General features: G+C 41.4%; 2 protein-coding genes and 1 non-coding gene across 3 annotated transcripts in view; 1 reads left to right on the top strand and 2 right to left on the bottom strand.

The window, feature by feature from the left end:
• The first annotated feature begins 358 nt into the window (after positions 1-358).
• Tefm (transcription elongation factor, mitochondrial) lies at positions 359-6,869 on the top strand. Its single transcript, XM_090351513.1, has 5 exons — positions 359-487; positions 639-900; positions 2,220-2,686; positions 3,388-3,537; positions 5,011-6,869. The coding sequence occupies exons 1-5, from the start codon at positions 359-361 to the stop codon at positions 5,446-5,448; spliced, it is 1,446 nt and encodes a 481-aa protein (XP_090207639.1). The 3' UTR covers positions 5,449-6,869.
• Positions 6,870-10,151: 3,282 nt separating this feature from the next.
• The window catches only part of Atad5 (ATPase family AAA domain containing 5), a 45,616-nt gene continuing 28,569 nt past the window's right edge, over positions 10,152-27,198 (bottom strand). The window contains exons 15-23 of the mRNA XM_090350647.1: positions 25,631-25,807; positions 25,027-25,163; positions 23,331-23,424; positions 21,161-21,225; positions 18,205-18,385; positions 14,871-15,049; positions 12,104-12,936; positions 11,234-11,392; positions 10,152-11,136 (exon numbers count right to left, since the gene is read on the bottom strand). Of these exons, the coding sequence (XP_090206773.1) occupies positions 11,058-11,136; positions 11,234-11,392; positions 12,104-12,936; positions 14,871-15,049; positions 18,205-18,385; positions 21,161-21,225; positions 23,331-23,424; positions 25,027-25,163; positions 25,631-25,807 (1,904 nt within the window). The 3' untranslated portion in view covers positions 10,152-11,057. The remainder of the gene's footprint in view (positions 11,137-11,233; positions 11,393-12,103; positions 12,937-14,870; positions 15,050-18,204; positions 18,386-21,160; positions 21,226-23,330; positions 23,425-25,026; positions 25,164-25,630; positions 25,808-27,198) is intronic.
• On the bottom strand, positions 10,865-11,046 carry LOC150051602 (U2 spliceosomal RNA). Its single transcript, XR_016538541.1, has one exon. It is a non-coding gene; the product is annotated as a U2 spliceosomal RNA (small nuclear RNA).

Below are 27,198 nucleotides of genomic sequence, written 5' to 3'. Positions count from 1 at the left end.
TTGTCGGTTGTGGGACTTGAACTGGGCGCTGTCCCTGAGTTCTTCAGCTCAAGGCTACCGCCTAATCTTTTGAGCCACAGTACCACTTCCAGTTTTCTGGTGGTTAATTGGAGACAAGATTCTCACGAACTTTTTAGTGCCCGGGATGGCTTTGAACCTCGATTCTCAGATCTCAGCAACTGAGTAGCTAGAATTCCAGGTATGAACCACCACTATTTATTTTTTCTGGCCAGTCTTGGGCTTGAACTCAGGGCCTGGGCACTGCCCTTGGGCTTTCTCGAGGATAGCACTCTACCACCTGCGCCGCAGCACCACTTCCGGCTTTTTTCTGTGCATGCAGTATCGAGCCCAGGGCTTCATGCGTGCTAAGGCGAACACTCTCGGCCCCGGAATCGAAAGTTTGACAGGCTTTCCTGCCGGGGTTGGTCTTGAACCTGTCTCCTCAGATTTCAGCCTCCGGAGCAGGCAGGATTACCGGCGTGAACAAGTACAGGTTTATATCTGTTCGTTTGTCTCCTTTTGTCCTGGCTGAGCTGCTCAAACACCGTGCCTCTTTCCCGTTATCTCACTTTCCCCGTCCTGATTCCTGGCGTACTTGATACAGTATTTGCGGACTTGTTCCCCGTCTATTCGCCTAGAACAAGGGAGGCGGGGTCCCTTCCCGGAGGCTCCGCCCAGCTCCAGCTTCAGCCACCTACCAGAAGCAGCAGGCGCCTCGCCGCGCAGGGAGAACCACCCCGGAACTCCGCCTCGGCCGGAACTGTCTAAGGGGCGCTCGGGGCGCTCGGGGCGCTCGGGCCCGGAGACTTTTGGGTGACGCACTCAGGAACAGGAAGTGGCGGAAGATTGACCGGTCGGACCGGAGTAATTTGGGAGATGAATCTGCAGTATCTCCTCCACGTGGGAGGTAGGGCGTCGAGAATAAAAGGTTAGTTTCCTCTGATTCCCAGTGTCTGCTTAAAAGAAAAAAAAGTGTGTGCATGAGCGTGCGTGCGTGTGCGTGCGCGTGCGTGTGCGTGCGTGCTTGTGTGCGTGCGTGCGTGCTTGTGTGTGTGCGCGCGTGCGCGCGCGCCGGTGCCAGGCGTTGTACTCAGGGCTTGGGCGCTGTCCCTAAGCTCGTTTGCTCGAGGGTAGCGCTCTACCACTTGAGCCACAGCTCCACTTCAGGCTTTTTAGTGATTGGTTGGAGATCTTGGAAAGTGCAGGGAAGAAAACAAAATTCTTGAGCTCTGTTACTTAGCTATAAAAGACTTGATACTTGTATGTGCTGGTACTGGGGCTTGAACTCAGGGACTCAAGCTCTGGCGTGGCGTTGTCACTTAAGGCTCTCTCTCATCCTTCCGCTTGAGCTCTACACTTTCTAAATGAGGACAAGAATCCTCAGATCCTCAGATTTATCTGCTCTGCCTGGCTCCTGAGATTCTCGGATCTCAGCCTCCTGAATAGCTAGGATTACGGGTAGATGGTCTTTATTTTCACTGGATCACTGGACTGCAAGAGGATGTAATTTTTTTTTCCAGTCCTGGGGCTTGAACTCAGGGCCTAGACGCTGTCCTTGGGCGTTCTCAAGGCTAGAGCTCTACCACTTGAGCCACAGCACCACTTCTGGCTTTTCCTATGTGTGCGGTACCGAGGAATTGAACCCAGGTCTTAGTGCATGCTAGGCAAGCACTTTAACCACTAGGCCAAACTCCCGGCCCAAGTGGATGTAAATCGTAAGCTGTGTAAGTTACCAAAAAACCAAACATTACAAATACCAAAAACATCCAACAGCTTTGAGCCAAAAGGCTTATCCCTGTAATTCAGGAGGCTGAGGATGCTGGTTCTAAGACGACCCAGGCAGGAAAAATCCCTGAGACTCTTACCACCAATTAACTACCCCAAATCTAGAAGAAAGCTGTGGCTTAAGAGATAGAGCACTGGCCTTGTTGGAAAAGCTTAGGGAATTCAAGCCTCAGGGCCAGCTCAAAACAAACAACAAAAACATATAATACACTCCATCTATCATTCTATCTATAGCCATCCATCCGTCTATCTATACCATTCTAAAACTAACCCTATTTAAGAGAGGGTTTCTTGTAATCTAATACAGTTCATTATCTCTTAAGTTCCTTTTAAGGCTATCTATATGCCTTTGCAAAAAATTGGTCAAATTTGCAACTAACACTGAAAAAAAAGTACAATGTTCTAACTTAAATTTTGCTAAATTTTCCTTCTAGGGAGGTGGAGATGCTTTCCAGTCTTACTGGAGTCAGCCTTATCCCAGGCCCTACGTAGTAGTTTCTGCTGTCGGGAAAAATCCACTCTACCTGAACAAGTTATTCCCAGTGTTGCTGCTTGTGATGCAAATGCAAAGGAGACGACAGATACCCTAGACAAGCTCTTCTCTGCAGAACAACAGGCTTCTGTCTTGCATGTACTGAATACAGCATCTACTAAAGAACTTGAAGTTTTCAAATTGCTTCGTGGAAAAAAATCCATCAATATTATAGCACACAGAGAAAAGTTTGGACCATTTCAGAATTTGGAGAGTTTGAAAAATGTGCCCTTGTTCCAGCATAAAACTGCTTTAACTGTTTGTAACTCCATTCTTTGTCCAGGGACAAGAAAGGAAAAGAAAACTTCAAAGGAAAAACCGCAGCTTGGAAGACTCATCAAACCAAGAGTGGAAAGAGAGAGACTTAAGGTATTATATGGTACTCTTTGCGACTGTTATACTGCCTGATTTGTAAGAACTTCCTCTGTTTGCCAGTCCTGGGGCTTGAACTCACTGTCCCTGAGCTACTTTTTTTTTTTTTTTTTGGCCAGTCCTGGGCTTGAGCTCAGGGCCTGAGCACTGTCCTTGGACTTTCTCAAGGCTAGAGCTCTACCACTTGAGCCTCAGCACCACTTCTGGCTTTTTTCTATGTATGTGGTACCGAGGAATCGAACCTGGGTCTTCATGCATGCTAGGCAAGCACTTTAACCACTAGGCCAAACTCCCAGCTCCCCCTGAGCTTCTTTTGCTCAAGGCTAGCAATCTATCACTTGAGCTACAGCACCACTTCTGCCTTTTTCTATTTATGTGGTACTGAGGAATGGAACCCAGGGCTTCGTGCATGCTAGGCAAGCACTCTACCACCTGGCACATTCTCAACTCTTGGGCTGGAACTTCCTATGCCCCTTCCTCCATCTCTCAACTAATTAGGATCACAGGTAAAACACCCCTGGCCTGGAGGCATTGTTTACAAAGTAGAGTTAGTTTATTGTCCTGTAGACCCTGGCAATAGCAATTCTCTGTTCATAAAGTATAAATGAATTTGCATAAAAGCATTCTGAGTTTGTAGATTAGTCTTTGTACCTGTTAAATTGTTTGTACTTATAATCAAGCCAGACTTTTTCTTTTAGGCAGTTGATAGTATTGTATCTATTGTATGTGGTACTCGAAGAATCGCATGGGCTCACCTGGATCGTAACTTGACAGTGCTAAACTGGCAGCAAAGCGACTGTTGGAACTTAACAAGCAAAATGTACCCATCGTCATTCTATTTAGAGCAGGTAAGGCACATTCTTACCTGTTACTTGTGTACCCTCTTATATGCTCTATGTACCTGTATAATCTAGTTCTGAAAGGAATAGAAATAGGAAGGCTGGGTCTTATGGAGCACATATCCCTTAGTATTATTGTTTCTGTCAACTTTGTGTTTGTGTGTGTGGAGGGGTAGTTGAAAAAGTGCCTTTATATCATAAACAAGATGTTAAGAAAAACCAGTTATGCCTGTAATCCTGCCTACTCAGGAGGCTCAGGAGAGCTGAAAATTTGGAGTCAGTTCAGGTAGGAAAGTCCATGAGACTCTCATTTTCAGTTAACCACCAAAAAGCCTTGAGTGGCTTAAGTGGTAGAATGCCAGCCTTGAGTGAAAAAGCCAAGAGAGAGAACATGAGGCCCACCCGAATTCAAGCCCTAGTACAGGCACTTAGAGAGAGAGAGAGAGAGAGACTAATGTTAAAGTATGCTTTTCTAAATGCTATATAGAACATCATAACTATCTTAGAAAAGTTATTTTCAGAGTATTCATTCTCTCATTGAAGTCTTCAAAATGTTATGAAATAGGAAGGAATTATTATCCTGATACTTGTGAAATCTGGTTCAGATAAACAGCTTGTTTGCAGACATGACCAATTCTTGCCTAATTGTTCTTTCTCTTTTTTCTTTCTTTTTTTTTTTTTTGTGCCAGTCCTGGGGCTTGAACTCAGGGATTGGGTGCTGTCCCTAAGCTTTTGTGCTCAAGAGTAGCTAGGATTACAAACATGAAACACCAGTGGCTGGCCATAGTTGTTTTAATTTTGCCAAAGAAAATTTTAAATTGTCTGATCTTAAATCCAAAATAATTTTTAGGAATTGGGGGGGTGGTGGTGGGGAGGGTAAAGGGTACCAAGACATTTGAAAGGGTATCAATGTATATGAATTAATGCACCTTCTATATGGCAAATATCATGTAACCCTTTTATTAATTACAATAAAAAATATTTAAAAAAAAAAAAAAAGAGAGAGAGATTATGGTGCCTGGGGGCCGGGAGTTGGCCTAGTGGTAGAGTGCTTGCCTAGCATTCATGAAGACCTGGGTTCAACTCCCCGGTACCACATACATAGAAAAAAGCCAGAAGTGGTGCTGAGGCTCAAGTGGTAGAGATCTAGCCTTGAAAAAGTCCAAGGACAGTGCTCAGGCCCTGAGCTCAAGCCTAGGACTGGCAAAAAAAAAAAGAAATTATGATACCTGTTTTACAGATGAAGAAAGCTGTAGTTAGGAGCACTGAACAGCTCAGCTTGCTTTTGAAATAGAACCAAGAACTAGGTCCGCCCCTAAAGAACTCCTTCAGTTATTTAAAAATTGTCAGTAGTAAGATATACAAGATACCTCATTATAGCATTTTAGAATAGAAATGGACTGAATGTGGATGGATCTAAGTATAAGACTTAATGCATTACTTCTGCTCACTTCTTTTCTTTTTTCTTTTTTGTTTGTGAAGATATCGTCAGTCATTTCAAAGATGCCTGAAGTAGATTTTTATGTTCTAGAAAAAATAGGCCTTTCCATGCAGAATTCTTCTCTGTTTCCTGTACTGTTGCATCTTCACATCATGGAAGCCATGCTGTACGCTCTGTTAAATAGAACTTTCGCTCAGGATGGGCAGCACCACGTGCTCAACATGCACCGCGGGGAAGTGGGCAAGCACTTCCAACTGATGGTTGGCCCCTCGAGGACCAGCGGGAAGGAGCTGGTGAAGCAGCTCCTATCTGACTCCATATTGAATAAGGAGCCACGCGTGTCCTTCCCCCTGGACAAGATAATGTGCTACAGACAAATGATCTCAGCCTCCAGCACACATAGGCAGGAGGAGTTGTATGATTCCTTACTACAAGCTATTGCCTTCTTCGAGCTGGCAGTTTTTGACACCGAGCCTTAGACTTCTGAGGTAGATGCAGATGCTATTAGGTTAATTTGTCCTAAAGACATAAATCCATCTGTACTGCAAGAACTATATTAATAGAGAAGAAAACACATTTTGTATGTGTGTGTGGTTGGTGGGCTTGAACTCAAGACCTCTTGCCAGGCAAGTGTTATATACTTGAGCAGTGCCTCCTGGTTTAAATGTTCGTATGTTTGTGTAAGTGCATACGATGGGACTGGAGTTTGAACTCAGCAACTAAGCAACTAGGCTCTGTCCCTGAGCTCTTTGCTGTAAGCTAGCATCCACAGAGCCACTATGCCACTTCGTTTTTTGGTGGTTAGAGATAAGAGCCTCATGGACTTTCCTTCCCCAGAATGGCTTCAAACTATAATCCTCAGTTATCAGCCTCCTGAGTAGCTAGGATTACTGGCTTGAACCACCAAGAACTCAGCTCCTTTTTTTTTTTTTTTTTTTTTTTTTTTTTGCCAGTTCTGGGCTTGAGCTCAGGGCCTGAGCACTGTCCTTGGACTTTCTCAAGGCTAGAGCTCTACCACTTGAGCCTCAGCACCACTTCCGGCTTTTTTTCTATGTATGTGGTACCGAGGAATCAAATCTGGGTCGTCATGCATGTTAAGCAAGCACTCTACTACTAGGCCAAACTCCCGGCCCCAGCTCCTTTAGCTTTTTTTTTTTTGTCGGTTATGAACTCTGGCCCTAAGCATTGTCCCTGAATTCTTCAGCTCAAGGCTAATGTTCCACCCCTGAGAGCCATAGCACCACTTCCCATTTTCTAGACGTTAGTGCCTGGCTGGTTTTGAACTTCAGATCTCAGCTTTCTGAGTAGCTAGGATTACAGGTATGAGCCACTGGCACCCTACTTGAGCCACCATTGCCAGCTTTCGAGGGATTAATTGGAGGTACGAGTTTCATGGACTTTGAGCCACTGCGCCAGCTACTTTTGATATTTGTTTGTTTTGCCAATCCTGGAGCACTTGAACCACAGCACTTCTGGTTTTTTCTATGTGATACCAAGGAATCAAACCTAGGTCTTCGTGCATGCTAGGCAAGCACTCTACTAATAGGCAAAACTCCCGGCCCCCTATTTTTGATGTTTTTAAAGTCAGAATCCTGGCCATGAAATGGTATATACACACAAGAAGCCAAAACCAAAATAATATTTTATGAGATGCTGTCTTCTGGATTTAAATAAGAGTTAGACAATGGGTTGAGAATGTGGCTTACTGGTAGAGTGTTTGCCTAGCATGCATGAGGCCCAGGGTTCAATCAAAAGAGCTGGAAGTGGCACTGTGGTTCAAGTACAGCGTACTAATCTTGTGCAAAAGAAGCTCAGAGACAGTGTCCAGGCCCTTAGTTCAAGCTCCAGGACTAGTGTACATGCATGTGCATGAACACACACATACAGACAAATTTAAGAACACCCCCCCCAACAAACCTTACTAAGGATTTGTAGTACCACATTAGTAAAACAGTGAATTTTCTGGGTGCTATGTATGAGAATAAAGTGAAAACAAACTTGTAGACTCTTATTTTCTAGTGAGAATGTGGTGTGACATACTGTCTGCAAGAAGCATATTTTCATCGGCAGAGATTTGCTAACACAAACATAAGTTTTTTCTTTTTTTCTCTTTTTCTTTCTTTGCTCTTTATCTCTAAAATATGTATGTACCAAATGTATCACTATTAAGGGAAGAAATAGTTCACTATTTCTTGGACTTTTTTTTTGCAATTTGAATATAATTGTTGTTTTAAGTTTGGTTCCTTAATTGTTGAGAACTACCAGTTTCTAATAATGAAACTGTGATCTATAGGAAGAACTCAGTTGCAAAAGAACCAAAACCAGGCTAGTGCACTTTAAAATGTTTCAGGAAACTCCTCCCCCCACCCCCATCATGGAGCTTTGAATTTGAAACCTGGGTGCTATTCCTGAGCTTTTTGTGGGTCATGGGGCTTGAACTCTGAACTGGGCTCTGTCCCTGAGCGATTCAGCTCAAGGTTACCACCCTACCACTTGAGCCACATCACCACTTCTGGTTTTCTAGTGGTTAATTGGAGATAAGAGTCCCACAAACTTCCATGCTGGGCTGGCTTTGAACGGTGATCCTCAGAGCTCAGCCTTCTGAGTAGCTGGGATTACAGGCGTGAGCTACTAGCACCTGGCTTCCTGAGCTTTTATGCTAGCATTCTACCACATGAGCCACATCTCTACTTCTCACTTTTTTGGTGCTTGGAGATAAGAGTCTTACAGACCCAAGTGCTGGTGGCTCCCTCCTGTAATCCTAGGTACTCGGGAGGCTGAGATCTGAGGGTGGCAGCCCTCAGCAAGAAAGCCAGCCCAAGCAAGAAAGTCCATGAGACATCTCCAATTACCACCAGAAAACCAAAAGTGGTGCTGTGTCTGAAAGTGGTAGAGCAGTAGTCCTGAGCAAAAGAGCTCAAAAACAGTGTTGAGCTACTACACTGTTGGTGGGAGTGTAAACTCATTCAACCACCCAGAAAAGCAGTATGACAGTTCCTCAAAAGACTAAACAGAGAGCTCCCCTATGACTCAGCAATCCTAGTCCAGAAACAAGGGCATACTAAAGCCATGCACAATAATGTTCACTGAAGCATTACTTACCATAGCTAAGATATGGAATCAACCCAGATGCCCCTCAGTAGATGATTGGATCAACAAGATGTGGTATTTATACACAATGGAATTCTATGCTGCCATCAGAAAGAATGACATCACCCCATTTGTAAGGAAATGGGAAGACTTGGAAAAAATCATATTAAGTGAAGTAAGTCAGACCCAAAGAAGCATAGGCTCCATGGTTTCCCTCATTTGTAATAATACATTTAGGATTCTCCTAACAGACATTCACAATAGCTCAAAAGCTGTGTACACAAGGTTGTACAGGATGAGTGTAAACATAATGAACTCTAGGTTAATGAAACAAGAGGTTTATCTTTGTGATTGTTGTTCTTAATGTACTATGTGAAATTATTTTTTTTTCCACTTTTAATTTCATGAGGTTACTGTATCTGAAAACAAAACAAAACAACAACAAAAAAAACTAGCATTGAGACCTTGAATTTAAGCCCCATGACTTACCCTCCCCTCCCACCCCCCAAAAAGTCTTATGGACTTTCGTACCCAGATTGCCTTTCAACTATAGTTCTCAGAGCTCAGCTGTCCAAGTAGCTAGGATTATAAACATGAGCTGCTGGTGCCTGGCTATGCCCCCCCCTTTTTTTTGCCGGTCCTGGGCTTGAACTCAGGGCCTGAGCACTGTCCTTAAGATTTTCTCAAGGCTAGAGCTCTATCACTTGAGCCACAGCACCACTTCCAGCTTTTTCTATGTATATGTGGTACCAAGGAATTGAACCTGGGTCTTTGTGCATGCTAGGCAGGCACTATACCACTAGGCCAAACTCCTGGCCCGTGGCTATGCCCTTTTATACAGGATGAGATCTGTAAGATACAGCCTATCTATCTTATATAAAATTTACATTTTTATAGGATGACATCTTGAATTCCTATTTAAACATCACATAGAAGCCTTCCTTTATCTTCAACTTTTAATTGGATCAATATACAAATAAAGAAAAAAAGTTGTAAAACACATCTCCATGTTTGTTTATCAACATACACATCTATGACTTTAAAAATTACAGAATTAGGATCCTTTAGAGTTTAAAAATATAATCCATCAGATAATGTATCTGAATAATAAGCTGTTATAAGATGTAAACTTTAAAATACTTAGTGATTTTAAACATACCTGATAATTTGACTGCAAAAAAACGAATATATTTTTTAAAAAAGTAAAAAAATAGACCTGTTTCAAAAAACCTTATGGGGTATGGTAGTTCACACCTGTAATTCCAGCTACTTGGTAGGTTGTAGCAGGAGGATCACTTAAATCTGATCACTTTAATTTAGGAGTCTGGGATGGCCAGGCTGATCAATAGTCTCAAAAACAAAATGCCTGTGTTTCTAGCATAGTGCTAAGGTACAGCTCTAAAATATGCTATTTAGGCTCTGGGTTTGATCACCAACACACCACACACACACACACACACACACACACACACACTGTATATATATATATATGAATGAAAATATATGAATGAAAATAGCTATTATGTAAAAACCCTGTGGTAAAATTTTTCCTTCATTTTAAGGAACTATAGCTCCCAAGTAGCTTTGCCTTTGCTATGTTGGGGATTGAAACCAGAGCTACGCAAGTTCCCTACTACAGAGCTACATGCTCAGCATGATGTCAGCAAGGTTTTTAATTCTTTTTTTTTTTTTTGGCCAGTCCTGGGGTTTGAACTCAGGACTTGAGCACTGTCCTTGGGCTTTCTCAAGGCTAGTGGTCTGCCACTTGAGTCACAGCACCACTTCTGGCTTTTTCCATGTATGTGGTACCGAGGAATCGAACCTATGTCTTTGTACATGCTAGGCAGGCACTCTACCACCAGACCAAACTCCTGGCCCCTCAGCAAGGTTTTTATGAAGTAAAATACCAGTGACATTAAAGTACAAGAAAAATTTACAAGGCATACTACTTCACAAGATATCTTCTACAAAAAGGCTTAAGAAAAGGATTTAGGAAAACTCCTAATTAAGAATGTTGGTTTTACTTTATCCACATTCAATGATTCACTGATTAAAATATGTTTTAAGATTATACTAGACATAAAACTAAAACTTATTAGGAAGTTCTTGTTTTGAAGTTTTGGGTTTGTATGGTGTGAACTTTAGAATAATTACCATGTACGGGCTTCATAAGTACACATGAAGAAGCACTAATACATGGAGATGAGTATATTGTGCGTAGCAGGAAAAGGAAAATTACAGACCAGCGTAGCCAATGAAACACTCTTAGAAACACCTTAGTGAAGGCTCAGGCCTGCAATCCTAGCTACTCAGGAGGCTGAGATCTAGGAACACAGTTCAAAGCCAGCCCAGGCACTAAAGACCATGAGACTCTTATCTCCAATTAACCACTAGAAAACCAAAAGTGGTGATGTGGCTCCAGGGGTAGGGTGGTAGTCTCGAACTGAAGAGCTCAGGGACAACACCCAGGCCCTAGAGTTCAAGCCCCAAGACAGACAAAAACAACAAAAAACATACCCTAGTGAGTCTTTTCTACGAACAGCTCACTCATATACAAGACATATTACCAACAAATCAAAATTAGATAAAACAAAAATTTTAGAGGGAAAGAAACCTACAAAATTATACATAAAATTTTTAACTCAAGAATTTCATTTAAATATTTTTACAGTAATAAAAATACAATGTCTGTTTCAAATGTACATTAAGAGAAACTCTTCATGAAAATAGTACAAAAACACATCATAAGTACTACACACACTGTACAAGACATTGTCAATGAGATATTTTGCTTTGTTTTGTGTTTTTTTTTGCATCATTTCAGGAGTTTCTGCACTATGAACGAAGAGGATGGAGAAAGCTATTCCATCTCCCCGATTCAAAAACCTATATAATATACTGTCCTCAGAGGACGTGTCAGATACCAAACTGACAAAAAACAGAAAGGACACTTAATCCTGCTGGAAAGGCCCAGGCCCAGAAATGATGTGAATGGGTATTAAGGGAAGTCAGCTGCCAAAGTATTCACAATCTCTTTAGGAATGTCAAGATGGATTCCTTCAAAATAGTGCAGGAACCTATCAAAATGACAAAGGAAAAAAATTAGTATTTTCACCGGAAGCAAAACTTTTTTTCAACTAGCTATCTAAAAATGTTATTTTTTATGGAGTTTACCGTCTTTTGTTTTTTCCTTGTTCTTTTAACTTCTCAGTCCTACAAATGTTTCGAAGAGTTGGCAAGTATTCAATGATACTAGCTTGTTTATTACCCAGGTTCAGAAGAGAACGACTAGAAAACACACTTTTAATGATTGCTATCCTCTTCAAGGCATTGCTGTAAATTAAAAGTAATACATTATTTTTATCAATACCCAGTAAAAATTTAACAATCCTAGCTAGGCGTGATGGCTCATGCCAATAATCCTAGTTACTCAGAAGTCTGAGATATGAGGATTGAGGTTCAAAGCTAGCCTCGGCACTAAAGAACATGAGACTCATGAGATTCTTATCTCTAATTAATCATTAAAAAAAAGAGGAAGGGAGGCTTTGGCTCAAGGGGTAGGGCCATAGCCTTGAACTGAAGAGCTCAGGGACATCGCAGAGGCCAAGTTCAAGCCCCATGACCCACAAAAAAAAAAAAAAAAAAAAAAGTAACAGTCCCAAACCAGTCTCCTTGCCTCTAGATTACATGATACCTCTATCTACATTTACTTCCTGGACAATGTCTCCCTTTGTAGCTCAGGCTGATCTTGAACCTATTTCAAACTCCAGTCATGGGATTATAGACATGAGTCACCACACCTGGCTCCATGTTGAAACATAATGGGTAATAATGCTGTAGTCACAGCAAGTCCAGTCCTCTTCCCTATCATATAAGGGTTTCACAAATGTAGTCCAGATTCATCTTCCCAGCAATCAAACTGATTTCCTTAATGATCATTAGAGGTGCCATTAACATTAAGGACCTGCTATGATCAGCAGCCTACCATTTAAAAATGAGTTCCCTTTTTGCCTTTTATCACTGAAAAACACAAAGAAGACTTACTCTGAATTAGCTGCTGACTGGTTAAAGCAAACACTGTTGCGCTTTTCTGAAACATGAAAGGTAAGATCATTGGTTGGATCTTGTTTCTTGCATGAACTCAAGGATTCCAAGGCTTTTGCAGTACTAGAAGAACATTTAGTGATGCTGAGAGCTTCTGCAGTGGCCTTCAACGCTATTGAGCTTTGGGAAGCCCATCCATCACTATTCTCCATACTGAACTCATCACAAAGTCCACTTTTAACCTTTCCACTTGTCCAACGATAGTCATTTTTACCAGATTCCTTCAGTTTATTTCCATCAGTTAAAAAAGCATCTAAGAAGGATAGGTTATCCATGAATTCAGTGAGAGAATTTAAACAATGAGAAACAAGGGCCGAACAGTTTTTCTCTGTGGGTGTTTCAGGAGAATAAGGAATAGTCTCAGTGTCCAACTCTGAGCATTTGTTCCGTTTCTTTGTCTCTGGATTGCTTCTTTCTAAATTTAAAGAAGACTCAGGGGATAGGCTAGTAAATTCATCAGAAAAGTCCAAACCAGTGTCAAATAAGTCACTATCATCTAGTATCACCATCTTTTTCTGTTTCTTTTTCTGTGACTTCTTCAATGGCTGCTGTCTTTCGGATTGTTTCCTAGCAGGACACCTCACTACAGAAGTTGCTGCACTGGTATCCACTGTAACTGAAGAGCCACAGACAGCTTTTCTATCTGGAATGATGTCAACTGGTAATGGCAGAATGAACTCAAGATTACTGTATAAAAAATCTACGTTTTGCATGTGGAATTCTGAAAGAACCTGGATGAGTTTGTGCCATTCTTCCTTTGTAGTGATTGTGCGCTGAAAAAATGAAATTGAATAAAACGTTAGTGTTAGGTCCGCCTGGATGAAATGACTTCTTCCCTTGGCTCTCTCCCCCTGCACCCTGGAAATCCCCGCCCAGCACCTGTAACCCTGGCAAGTGGCATGCCTGGGGGCAGTGGGAGGTCCCCACTGAGGTATTTCCCCATCCTCTGAGATCACATCCACTTCCGCTGTATCTATAACCCTCCCCCTATATAATCGCTCACTTCCAGCCCTAAGCTCTCTTGCTCGCCTGACTCCATCTTGGTCAGCAGGAGTCTGCTCTTTCCTCACACAATAAACCCTCTTCTCCTGAACTGCGTGGAGCTTCCTTTCAGCAGACCTTACAGTTAGTACATACTTTGAACATTTTTCTGCCCACAAGAATATAGTGTCATCTCAATTTTACCTGAAACATTCCAAGTTATTACCTCTTAACGTTTTTTCTTTTGCCAGGCCTATGCTTGAACTCGGGGTCTGGGCGCTGTCACTGAGCCTCTTTTGTATTCAAGGTTGGCACTTAAGCTATAGTGCCACTTTTCTGAGTAGTTTACTGGATATTAGAATCTCACAGGGACTTTTCTACCTGGGCTGGCTTCAAACCATGATCTTCAGATCTTAGCCTCCTGAGTAACCACAATTACAGGTGTGAGCCACTGGCATGTGGCTCACCCCTTATGTTTTATTAGTCTACTATGTGACAGACTGAGATGAGCTCATAGAGTGCTTCCCAGCATGTGCAAGGCCCTGGCAGCAATCTCCAGCACTCTAAACCTAAGTAGAGACTCAGTATAACATTCAGGTCACTCACTTGAACTAAATACTCTAATAATTAGCCACCACAAAACCTGGAATGGTAGAATGGTGCTGTGGCTCAAGGGGTAAGGGAGTAGGATGGTAGCCTTGAGCTGAAGAGATCAGGGACAGCGTCCAGGCCCAGAGTTCAAGCCCGACAACTGACAAACTGACAAACAAACAAACACATAAAAAAAAACCTACTCTGAAATTATCTTTGTTACCTGAAAAATTCTTAATTGTATACTGAATCTTGTAATGTGCATTTAGTGAAGTATCTGTGTTTCATTAGTCAAACAGCAGAATGTGTTAAATTCAGAACTGAACACCTATAAAAGCACTAAGGACAGCTGATGCTAAGCAACAGGAAGGAAAGGTACATGTCACCAGATCAGGAAGAAATAATTCTATCAATTATGTTCAAAGAGTTAAACTTTTTTTTTTTTTTTTGCCAATCCCAGGTCTTGAACTCAGGGCCTGAGCACTGTCCTTGGGCTTTCTCAAAGCCAGTGCTCTATGCTCTACCACTTGAGCCATAGCACCACTTCTGCCTCATCCATGTATGTGACACTGAGGAATTGAACCCGGGTCTTCGTGCATGCTAGGCACTATTATCACTAGGCCAAACTCTGGCCCAGAGTTAAACTTTTTTCCTATGTAAAACTTGAGTTCTTGGGCAGGTGCTGGTGGCTCACACCTGCAATCCTAGTTGCTCGGGAGCCTGAAATCTAAGGATCACAGTTCCATGCCACTTTGGGCACAAAAGTCCGAGAGACCCTTATCTTCTCCAATTAACTACCAGAAAACCATAAATGGTGCTGTGGCTCAAGGGGTAGAGCACTAGCCTTGGGCTGAATAGCTCAGGGCCCAGCACCCAGGCCCAAAGTTCAAGCCCCACTACTGACAAAAAATAGAACAACAACAAAAAAGAACACTTGAGTTCTTTGTATTTTATATTATTCATAAACTTTGTAAATCAGAATGATGATCCTTATCAGTAGAATATAAATGACCAGTGGAATATAAAAATGATTATGCATGTAATTATCCAATCCCAATAAGGGAAAAGCAATGAAGTTAAATGTAAGATTCAAAAAAACTCTAACTTCAGCATCCCAAATAAACTTTGAAAATACCTTTAAAAATGAAAATAAGTCTTCAGATGGGGAAAAGATGTTCTTGAGTCCAAAAGAGGTTTCAGCACAGCCAGTATCACATTTGGGAAGTTCTGTATGACTCTTTTTAGTACTTTTATTTTTATTCTTGGAATCAGGTTCCTCTTCAGAACAAATTAGTGCATTTCTATTACCTCCTTCTACAAAATTAATAAAAGGAAAACTTAAGTACACATATTTTAAATGAATTAGAAAAATAACTACAGAACATGAAGCATTTTTTTCTGGATTTTTAACCCTGTTTTGTTCTTCTCTACATATGTATTTAATTCATTAAGAATATAGGACAGAGTGTGGGGTGTGGGGGGGGGAGGGAAATGGGTACCAAGACATGTGAAAGGGTATCAATGTATGTGAATTAATGCACCTTCTATCTGGCAAATATCATGTAACCCTTCTACTAATTACAATAAAAGAAAAAAAAAATATAGGACAGAGCCAGACATGGTGGCTCACGCCTATAATCCTAGATACTCAGGAGGCTGAAATCTGAGGATGGCGGTTCAAAGCCAGCCCTGGCACTGAAGAACATGAGACTCTTCTCTCCAATTAATCACTAGAAAACCTGAAGTGGTGCTGAGTAGGGGTAGCCTTAAGGTGAAGAGCTCAGGGACAGTGCCCAGGCCCAGAGTCTAAGTCCCATGACCGACAACAAAACAAAACAAAACAAAAAGAGTATAGGACAGGGGCCAGGAGCATGGCCTAATGGTACAGTTTGCCTAGCATGCACAAAGCCCTGGGTTCAATTCCTTGGTACCACATCCACAGAAGGAAAAAAAAAAAGAAAGGCAGAAGTGGTACTTTGGTTCAAGGAGTAGACTGCTAGCCTTGAGAAAGCCCAAGGGCAGTGCCCAGGCCCTGAATTCAAGCCCCATGACTGGCAAACAAACAAACAAAAAAAAAGTGCAAGATAAGCCAGATGCCAGTGGCTCATGCCTATAATCCTAGCTACTCAAGAGGCTGAGATCTGAGAATCCAGTTCAAAGCTAGCTGAGGGAGGAAAATCTGAGATTTTTATCTCCAATTAACCAACCAACAACAAAAGACAAGTAAGTGGTAGAGTGATAGCCTTGTGGAGAAGAAAAAAAAAAAAGTACAAGATAAGCTAGACAAACTGAGATCTAAGAATCTCTGTTCAATGCCAGACTTGCCAGGAAAATTGGCGACTTTTTTTTTTTTTTTTGCCAGTCCTGGCTTGAACTCAGGGCCCGAGTGCTGTCCTTGGACTTTTTTCAGGGCTAGTGCTCTACCACTTGAGCCCCAGCACCACTTCCAGCTTTTTCTATATATGTGGTAACTGAGAAATTGAACCCAGGTCTTTGTGCATGCTAGGCAAACTCTCTACCACTAGGCCAAATTCCCTGCCCAAGTGGATGACTCTTCAATTTATCACCCAAAAAAAAAAAAAAAAGACACAGGTGGAGTTTTCGAGTATTGGCCTTGTGCACAAAGGTCATACAAGAGCAGGAGGCTCTAAGTTCAAACCCCATCAACAGCACCACGAAAAAATAGAGAGAGAAGATAAGCATTATTGTAAACCAAATGAAAAAAACTAAGGGGGGGGGGGAAGGAAAGGTTATCAAAACTATCGAATAGACAGAAATTTGCAAGGGGTATGGCATGGTGGCCCAAAACTGTAATCCTAGAGCTACTCAGGCAGTGAAAAAGATGAGAAGGATTGTTATTTGAGGCCAGTCCAGGAAAAGTCATCAGGACTCCATCCCATTCAAAAAGACATGCAGTAGTGGCACAAGTCTATGATCCCAGCAACTTAAGAGATTGTAGGTAGGAGAATTGTCTGATGCCATTCAAAGGCAAAAGCATGGGACTTGGAACCGGAGGAATGCCTCAAAAAGTAGACTGTCAGGCCAGGAATTTGGCCTGGTAGTAGAGTGCTTGCCTAGCATGCATGAAGACTGGGGTTTGATTCCTTGGTACTACATACATAGAAAAAAGTGACAAGTGGTGCTGTGGCTCAAGTGGTAGAGTTCTAGCCTTGAGAAAGCCCAAGGACAGTGCTCAGGCTCTGAGCTCACGGCCCAGGACTGGAAAAAAAAAAAAAAAAAAGTAGAGTGTCGGTCATGAAGTAAGCCAGTGAAAGATGGGCATGGTGGCTCATGCCTGAAATCCTAGCTAGTCAGGAGGTTGAGATCTGAGGATCAAGGTTCAAAGTCAGCCCAGGCACTAAAGTTGATGACACTCTTATCACCAATTAACACTAGAAAATCAGAAGTGGAGCTGTGGTTCCAGAGGTAGGGTAGTAGCCTTGTGCTGAAGAGCTCAGAGACAGTGCCCAGGCCCAGAGTTCAAGCCCCAAGCCCAGAGAGATGGCCAGGAGCATAGCTGAGTAGTAGCCTGTTTGCCTAGCATGCACAAAGCCTAGGGTTCCATTCCTCCGTACCACATACACAGAAAATGCTGGAAGTGGCGCTGTGGCTCAAGTGGCAGAACACTAACCTTGAGTAATAAGTATCCAAGGACAGTGCCCAAGCCCTGAGTTCAAGCCCCAGGCCTGGGGGGGAAAAAAAAAAGCCCAGTGAGAGAATAAGACCCCTTGGGCCAGGAGTTTGGCCTAGTGGTAGAGTGCTTGCCTAGCATGCACAAAGACCCGGGTTCAATTCCTCGGCACCACATACGTAGAAAAAAGCCGGAAGTGGTGCTGAGGCTCAAGTGGTAGAGCTCTAGCCTTGAGAAAGTCCAAGGACAGTGCTCAGGCCCTGAGCTCAAGCCCAGGACTGGCAAAAAAAAAAAAAAAAAAAAAAAGATACACAAACTCCAAGAGACTTTTTTTTCCTCTTTTTTTTTTTACTGGTCCTGAGCACTATCCCTTAGCTTTTTTTCATTTTATTTTTTATTATCGAGGTAATGTATAGACGGGTTACAGTTACACACTGTTTCCCTCTCCCCCGCCCTTAGCTTCTTTTGTTCAAGGCTAGTATTCTACCATTTGAGCCACAGGGTCACTTCTTCCTTTTTCTGAGTAATTGATTGAAGAAAAGAGTCTCACAGACTTTCCTGCCACCCTCAGATCTGTCTTCTGAGTAGCAGGTATTATAGGTGTGAGCCCAACTACCAAAACTACCCAAAAAAGTCAAAAGTGGAGCTGTGCCTCAAGTGAAAAAGCTAGGACAATGTAGAGGCCCTAAGTTCAAGCTCTAGTATCAGTACATGTGCTTTCGCTTTCTCTCTCTCTCTCTCTCTCTCTCTCTCTCTCTCTCTCTCTCTCCCCCCCCCCCCTTTCTCTCTCTCTCTGAGTTTCATAATAGGAATTTCTGATAATAACAGATCAACTTACGACAACCAGGTAATGGTCTTTCTTTTAAAAATCCACCTCCACTTCTAATCCAAAATTGTAAGTAAAGGATACTTTTCCTGATATCACAAGCATTAGCAGTCAACAGTGTTATAAAATCTTTTGCATCAGTTCTGAAATTCTCAGTTAAGCAGATCATCTGTAGGTAGCTGGCAGCATTTAGCTTAAAGACAGAGAGAAAGAACAAGAAACAGTGCTAGTTTCAGTTTCAGAGAATATATAAAAGCGAGGCAAGTTTTGGTTAAGTTTATAGTATCTTGAGAATTAAATTTCTTTTTAAAAAATCTATAAGGCTGGTAGTATGGCCTAGCAGTAGAGTGCCTGTCTAGCATGCATGAAACCCTGGGTTAGATTCCTTGGTACCACATACACAGAAAAAGCAGAACTGATGCGTGGCTTAAGTTGTAGAGCACTAGCCTTGAGAAAGCCCAAGTGCCCCAGGATTAGCAAAAAAAAAAGAAAAAAGAAAAGAAAAAAAAAGTATGAGCATATGGTACCAAATTAAAGTGATTTTATATATGTATATTTTTTTCTTTTTCAGTTAGTCATGGGCCTGGGCACTATTCTTAAGCTTTCTCAAGGCAAGTGCTCCACCACTCGAGCCAGAGCACCACTTCTGCCATTTTCTGTGTATGTGTTACCAAGGAATCCAACCCAGGGCTTTGTGCATGCTAGGTAAGTACTCTAGTACTCGGCCAAACTCCCAGCCCCCTCATATATTTCTTTTCTTTATTGTGTTTAGTCTACAGTAGCAAAGGAGGTTTTCCAGCCCTGAATAATGTAGGCAGATTTATCAATCTTGAAAAACTCTTAGTATTTTTTTCCTCCCATTCTTAGGGCTTGAACTCAGGGCCTGAGCACTGTCCTTGGGTTTTTTCAAGGCTAGAGCCCTACCACTTGAACCACAGCACCACTTCCAGCTTTTTCTATATACGGGGTATGAAGGAATCAAACCAGGGTCTTCATGTACGCTAGGCAAGCAGTCTACCACTAGGCCAAACTCCGGCCACCCCCTTACGATTAAATGTGATATACTTCAGTACAATATTTCATAGCCAGGGGCTGGGAGTTAGGCCTAGTGGTAGAGTGTCTGCCTAGCATGCCCGAAGACCCGAGTTCGATTCCTTGGTACTCCACATACATAGCAAAAAGCCGGAAGTGGTGCTGAGGCTCAAGTGGTAGAGCTCTAGCCTTGAGAAAGTCCAAGGACAGTGCTCAAGCCCTGAGCTCAAGCCCAGGACTGGCAAATGTATGAATACTACAACAATACTGAAAAATACTTATGTAACTTTTAAACTAGAATAAGAAAATTGTATCAATGAATACATATACAAGTACACATTTATTGTCACTATAGTCATTGATTTTATTTTACCTCAAAGTCTTTTTTCCAAAAATAAATCATGGTGTTTTGTTTTTGTTTTTGTTGTTCTTTTGCCAATCCTAGGCTTAAACTCAGGGCCTGGGCACTGTCCCTGAGCCTCTTTATGCTCAAGGCTAGCACTCTACCACTTAAGACACACCTCCACTTCTGGCCTTTTGCTGGTTAATTGGAAATAAAAGAATCTCAGACATTTCTCCCTGTGCTAGCATCAAACCTCAGTCGTTAGATCTCAGCCCTTGAGGGTATCTACAATTACAGGCTTGAGCTACTACTGCCCAGTTAAATTGTTCCAATTTTGATGGACATATTGTTTGTTTTTGTTGAGACAGAATCTGGAGTTGTAGATTAGTCTTAGTCTCCTGAGTGTGGCTCAAAGCCCCTGAGATTGGCCCTCAGAACTTTTGGAGGTGATGAAAATGTTCTGCATCTTCACATGAGTGATGATTACAGTGGGCTTTTACATGTTTACATTCAATGGGTAATAGACATAAGTGCAAATTTTAACTATATGATCATTATTATTATTATCATTATTATTATTTTGCCAGTCCTGAGCCTTGAAATCAGGTCCTGAGCACTGTCCTTGGGCTTTCTCAAGGCTAGAGCTCTACCACTTGAGCCACGGCACCACTTCTGGCTTTTTTCTATATGGTACTGAGGAATCGAACGCAGGTCTTCGTGCATACTAAGTAAGCCCTCTACCACTAGGCCAAACTCCTGGCCCAATAGTAAATTTTATCTAAGCCAGGCATGGAGACTCATTCTGGCTGAGACAGAAATTTGAAGTTTGAATCTAGCCTAGGTAAAGTTATAAAAATAGAAAACAAAGTGCTGGGAGGGTGGATCAAGTGGTAGACTGCTTTCTAACTATGTAAGAGGCTCTGAATCAATCCCTAGTATCATTTAAAAAATTTCAAGGCTGCAAGCATGGCTTACTAGTAGAGTGCCAGTGGCTGATGCCTGTAATCCTAGATCCTTCAGATCTCAGAAGGCTGAGATCTGAAGATGACAATTCAAAGCCAGTCCAGGAGACTCCAGTTAACTCCAGAAAACCAGAATTGCACAGGGACAACACCCAGGCCCAGAATTTAAGCCCCCTGATCAACAACAACAACAAAAGAAAGTAATACTACTAGGGAAAAAAAAAAAAACCCTGTAATAAACTTTGGAATTATAAAGAAAATTAACTATTTGAAAAAAAAATTAAATTAAAAAACATAGAGTGAAGAGGACCTCAATTGGGAGCTAGTTCAGGCAAGAAACACTGAGATTCTTATATTCAATTAAGTACCAAAAAATCTGTAAATGGATCTATGGCTCAAGTTACAGAAAAACAGCCTTGAGAAAGAAAGCTCTAAGACAGTGCCCAAGCCTTGAGTTCAAGCTCCAGAACTATCATACACATAAGAATTAAAATAAATACATAAATAGAAGTCTTCTAAAACTCAATTATAATTCATTCCTTAGCAAACACACTTTAAATTATAACTAGACTTAGTAACTAAAATTTTTATGATTATAATGTGTAATTGATTATAAAAATGCAAAACTTACCAGGGAAGGAGTACTGAAATTGATTTCTTCAAAACAACCATCAAACACTAAACTAAATGTTGGATCTAAAGATAAAAACATCAAACAGTAAGAGCAGTAAATAAATTTGTGCAATACTGAAAGTATAGTAATTAGTCTTAGGAGCAGATGACCTGTCCAGCAAAGTCGAGAGTTCAATTCCCAGTATCACCAAAGGAAAAATAACCCACTTGGGATAGAAACAAACAGGTGCAATGTCTATGTGCCTCTTTATATTTACATAAAATAATGTGTGTGTGTGTGTGTCTAAAGAGAGAGAGAGAGAGAGAGAGAGAGACAGACAGACAGACAGAGACAGAGAGAGACAGAGACACACAGAGAGAGGTGAAGTCCAAGATATGGGTGAAAATTAAAAAAAAAAAACCCAGTCTCCCCTGATCTGAGGTTTAGCTTTCTGTTTTTGTGTTTGTTTGTTTGTTTTGGGGGTTTTTTTTTGGCCAGTCCTGGGCTTGAGCTCAGGGCCTGAGCCCTGTCCTTAGACTTTCTCAAGACTAGAGCTCTATCACTTGAGCCTCAGCACCATTTCTGGCTTTTTTCTGTGTATGTGGTACCGAGGAATAGAACCCAGGTTTTCGTGCATGCTAGGCAACCACTCTACCACTAGGCCAAACTCCTGGCCCTGCTTGCTTGCTTGCTTGCTTTTTTTTTGAACTCAAGGCTGATCCTGAGTTCTTTAGCTCAAAGCTAGTGCTCTACCACTCAATCTACAGCTCCACTTTGGATTTTGGGTGGTGGTTAGTTGGAGGTAAGAGTCTCCTGGACTTTCTTGCCCTGGTGGCTTTGAACTTTGACCCTTTGATTTCAGTCTCCTGAGTAGTGAGGATTACTGGTGTGAGCACTAGCACCTGGCTAAAGATTCCTGTAATCAATCATGGTTCAACAATTGTGTGTGTGTGTGTATGTGTGTGCTGATCCTGAGGCTTGAACTCAGAGCCTAGATGCTATCACAGAGAGAGCATTTGTGCTCAAGGAGAAGGCTCCACTACTTGAGCCACATCTCCATTTGTGGCTTTTTGGGGATTAAGTGGAGTTAAGAGTCTCATGAACTTTCCTAAAGCCTGGGTTGGCTTTCAGCCATGATCGTCAGATTTCATCCTCCTTAGTGCCTAAGATTTTAGGCAGTGGGCTACCAGCACCAGGCTGGTTCATCGATTTTAAGTGGAAAATTGCAGAACTAAATGATACTTAACACATAGGCTTTGAATTCAATCCCAGTACTGCTAAAACAGTAACAACAAATCAATACTTAAATTTTAATTGCATACCAGTCTTAGTATCATAATGAAATTTGGAGGTATGCTGCCCTGCCATGCACTGGACCCAAATTATTCATTTTTCTAGTGTATCCATGCTGCCTAAGTTTTCTATCCACTGGTCACTTAGCCTCCATGGATATCAGTTTGACTTTCATGATATTAATTACAATGTTCAAGTAACCTTTATTTTACTTAAAAGTAGCCTCAAAGCAAGTGCTTTATATTTTTCTTTTTTTGGTCCTTAGAACCAGCAGGGCACTGTTTGGGCACTGTCTCCAAGCTTCTTTTGCTCAAGGCTAACACACTCTGCCATTTAAGCCATAGCTCCACTTTTTTTTTTTTTTTTAAGTTTGGATAAGAGTACAGGATTATTAGGAATATGTTACTACACCCAGATAAGCTTACATTTGGGGGGCAGTAATGCAATTTGAACTCAGGGCCTTGCGCTTATTGGAATACCTACTCGAGCACTCTAGAACCTGTCTAGTATTAGTGCTCATGTTGGCTAAGAAGGTTCTCTGCCCCTGAATCTGAGCCATGCTTCTTTCAACTGACTTTTCATTTTACTTTTGCCAGTTCTGGGGCTTCAACTCAAGGCCTGGATGCTGTCCCTGAGCTTCTTTGTGGTCAAGACTAGACCACTTGAACCACAGTGCCACCTCCAGCCTTTTCAGAGTAACTAACTGCATAAAAGAGTCTCACAGACTTTTCAAACTGTGATCCTCAAATCTCAGCCTCCTGAGTAGCTAGGATTATAGACATGAGCCACCAGAGCCCAATTCAATGAACTTTTCAAGAAACATTTCTAACTAAAATTAGGTTTTCCAAAACACTTGAAGAAAAATGTCAATTGTACTGAAACCATTGTTGCCTACCACTTGTAGTAAGGATTACAGGACGTTTAGTGGTTGCCATGAATGTTTTGATTGCATTCAAAAATCCAGCATCTTCATCAAAAATGATGTCAACCTACAAAATATTATTAGAATATTAATGAATTGAGAAATACCACTCATTGGAATCAGTTATGTATACACAGTAAATATAATATATATCTGCAATGCAAAACTTTAATATGTGTGTGTGTGTGTGTGTGTGTAGATTTTTTTTTTTTGCCAGTTCTAGGGCTTGAACTTAGGGCTTGTGCACTGTGCCTTGGGCTTTCTCAAGGCTAATGTTCTACCACTTTAGTTACAGCACCACTTGTGGCTTTTTTTCCTGTGTATGTGGTACTAAGGAATCAAACCCATAGCTTTGTGCATGCCAGGCAAGCATTCTTTTCTTTTTTTGTGGGTCATGGGGCTTGAACTTGTCTGGGTGCTGTCTCTGAGCTGTTTAGCTCAAGACTACCATGCTACCCCTGGGCCTTTGCATAGTTCCTAAGCTCTACAGCTCAAGACTACCACCCTACCCTTAATCGAATCCCCACTTCCCATTTTCTAGAGGTTAATTGGAGATAAGAGTCTCAGGTCCTTTTGTGCCCAGGCTGGCTTTGAACCTTGATCTTCAGATCTCAGCCTCCTGAGTAGCTAGGATTACGCATGAGCCACCACACCCGGCTGCTAGGCAAGCATTCTACCACTAAAATAGGACCATAGAAAGACCATTAGAAAGTTAAATTTGGGGCCAGGAGTTTGGCCTAGTGGCAGGATGCTTGCCTAGCATGCACAAAGAGCTGGGTTCAATTCCTTAGTACTACATACATAGAAAAAAGCCGGAAGTGGTGCTGAGGCTCAAATGGTAGAGCTCTAGCCTTGAGAAAGTCCAAGGACAGGGCTCATGCCCTGAGTTCAAGCCCAGGACTGGAAAAAAAAAAAAGAAAGTTAAATTAATAATACCATACTGATAATTTATATATCATAAAATCATTTTTGAAAATAATCAAAATATTCCACAATGACATTAAAAAATCCAGAGTAGCTAGATGCTAATGGTTCATGCCTGGATTCCTAGCTATTCAGGAGACAGAGCTGGAGTTCAAGTAATGGAGTGCTAGCCTTGAGCAAAAAGCTCAGGGATAAGGTCCAGTAATTGCATTAATCAATTGGATTAAACATCTTTCTGAGAATTATTTGAGAGTTGATGAAATTATGTGCTTTAATTACAAACAAAATATTTCTGTCTTTTGAGCTGGGATGTAACTCAGTGGCAATGCACTTGCCTAGCAAGTACGAAGTCCTGGGTTGGATCACCAGTACCAAAAAAGAAAAGACCAAAAAAAAAAAAAAAAGAAGAAGAATATTTCTGACTTTTTTGGAATATATATTACATACCCACAAATCCAAACACACTTTTCTGGAACTAAGGATTTAAATCAGAGCCTCTCACTTGCTTGGCAGGTGGTCTACCACTTGAACCCCTTCTGTTTTATGTTGAGGTAGATTATCACTAACTGCCTGGGATTTCTCCCAACTTACAGTTGAAATTACATTTGTAGGTATAGTGTGTAGCTGAGATTACAACTGTGTGCCTTTAAATAAGGCTTAGAATTCACCATAAGAAAATATATAGTCAACATTAAAATAAATTTTTACTAAGATATAAGATGAACATATACCTCTGTAAGCCTACCTCCTCAAAAAGAATGAGAGATGTTGCATTTTTTCTGTTGAGTTCTTCAGCTCCAAATTCTTTGATATCTGAATTAGCTTCATTGGTAGATTTGGTCTGATTAATTTGCTTTTGTTCCAAAGAAGAATTTTTCATTCCTGCACAGATAAAATGCTAATGTTTTAAGAAAAATCTTTTTTTTTTTTTTTTTTTTTTTTTTTTGCCAGTCCTGGGTTTGAACTCAGGGCCTGAGCACTGTCCTTGGACTTTCTCAAGGCTAGAGCTCTACCACTTGAGCCTCAGCACCATTTTTGGCTTTTTTCTATGTATGTGGTACCGAGGAATCGTACCCGGGTCTTCGTGCATGCTAGGCAAGCACGCTACCACCAGGCCAAACTCCCGGCCCAGGAAAAATCATTTTTATAGAACACTGGATATTTCCATTGAATAAGGTCAAAGTGAATCCCCACCTAAGGAAAACGAAACAGAACAATAAAACTCCTATATATAGCACCTTCAGTGTAACTGAGCTTTAATAAACAGCAATAAGAACCTATGAAATAGGTTCATATTTTTATGTGTCAATGTCATTAATAATTTTTATTTTGTGAACTTTATGCTTTACCTTTCTTACTTTCCACAGATGTTCCTGCTTCTTCAGTGCATTTGGGTTTGGAAGAGATCTTAAAATAATTGGCCAAAGTTCTAGGAGGAAGTGATCGTTTTTGCCCACTATTTTTGGGTGATGATGGTGGATGCTTTCTTGGTGATGATACAACTCTCTTAGGGGAGTTTAATTTTTCTGTTAAAAACAAATTGAAAGCAAATGAGAATCTGTAGAAGAAAAATTCTCTGGCTTAAATAAATAGTACTAATTACTCAAACAAATACAAAGAGGAAGAGGAAGGCTGAAAAACTAGGCAAAGCACCAGGAAACTTAGGGAACTTCAAGTTAAAATATCAGAAATTTGGGATTGCCAAGAATATGAAAAGGGAAGGAAAATAAAAGTTGGGGACTAGGAGTTTGGCCTAGTGGTAGAGTGCTTGCCAAGCATGCACAAAGATCCAGGTTCAATTCCTTGATACTACATATATAGAAAAAAGCTGGAAGTGGTGCTATGGCTCAAGTGGTAGGTTCTAACCTTGAAAAAAACTCAAGGACAGTGCTAAGGCCTTGAGCTCAAGCCCAGGACTGGCAAAAAAAAAAAAAAAGAAAGAAAAGAAAAGAAAAGAAAAAAGAAAAGTTGGCTGACAGCTAGTGGATCATTCCTGCAATCTTTGCTACACAGGAGGCTGAGATGGAATCATGATTTGAAGCCAGCTAGTGTAAGGTCCATGAGATTCTTATCTCCAATTAAACCAGAAAAAAACTGGAAGTGGAGATGTGGATCAAGTGATAAAATGAAAGCCTTTGGTGAAATAAAACTAAGAAAAGTGTAAATCCTTGAGTATAAACACAAGCACTGGCACAGAAAAACAAGAAAAAGAAAGGCTGAAATTTCTCAGTGCAATGAAAATGATAACCCATTTGGGGCCGGGAGTTTGGCCTAGTGGTAGAGTGCTTGCCTAGTGTGCACGAAGATCCGGGTTCAATTCCTTGGTACCACATACATAGAAAAAAGCCAGAAATGGTGCTGAGGCTCAAGTGGTAGAGCTCTAGCCTTGAGAAAGTCCAAGGACAGTGCTCAGGCCCTGAGCTAAAGCCCATGACTGGCAAAAAAAAAAAAAAGAAGAAGAAAATGATAACCCATGCACTGAAGAATTACAACAAATGCAAATTAGAAAATACCTACATGAAGACATTTCATAATCAAATTGTTTAAAATCAGTGATAAAAAAAAAAAATTAAGGGCTGGGAGTCTGGCCTAGGGGTAGAGGGGGTAGAGTGCTTGCCTAGCATGTACAAAGGCCGGGGTGATTCCTCAGTACCACATACACAGAAAAAGCTGGAAGTGATGCTGTGGCTCAAGTGGTAGAGCTCTAGCCTTGAGAAAGCCCAAGGACAGTGCTCAGGCCCTGAGTTCAAGCCCCAGGACTGGAGGGAAAAATTAAAGCAAGCTGATGCCAGTGGTTCTTGCCTACAATCCTAGCTACTCAGGAGGTTGAGACCTGGAGAACTGCAGTTTAGTGCAAGGAAAAAAGAGTGCAAAGTTCCATCTCCAATTGGCCAGCAAAAGGCTGGGCTGGAAACCC

This window comes from Megascapheus bottae, chromosome 17 (assembly GCF_031878675.1).
Source record: "Megascapheus bottae isolate mThoBot1 chromosome 17, mThoBot2.hap1, whole genome shotgun sequence".
NCBI lineage: Eukaryota > Metazoa > Chordata > Mammalia > Rodentia > Geomyidae > Megascapheus > Megascapheus bottae.
The sequence above is the reverse complement of the archived record's forward strand: the minus strand, read 5'-3'. Positions and strand labels throughout refer to the sequence as shown.

Coding starts and splice junctions, on each gene's coding strand:
- Tefm (XM_090351513.1), top strand. CDS start 359: ATGCGTGCTAAGGCGAACACTCTCGGCCCCGGAATCGAAAGTTTGACA. Junction 901..2,219: donor ATCTGCAGTATCTCCTCCAC/GTGGGAGGTAGG, acceptor TTTTCCTTCTAG/GGAGGTGGAGATGCTTTCCA. Junction 3,538..5,010: donor CGTCATTCTATTTAGAGCAG/GTAAGGCACATT, acceptor TTGTTTGTGAAG/ATATCGTCAGTCATTTCAAA.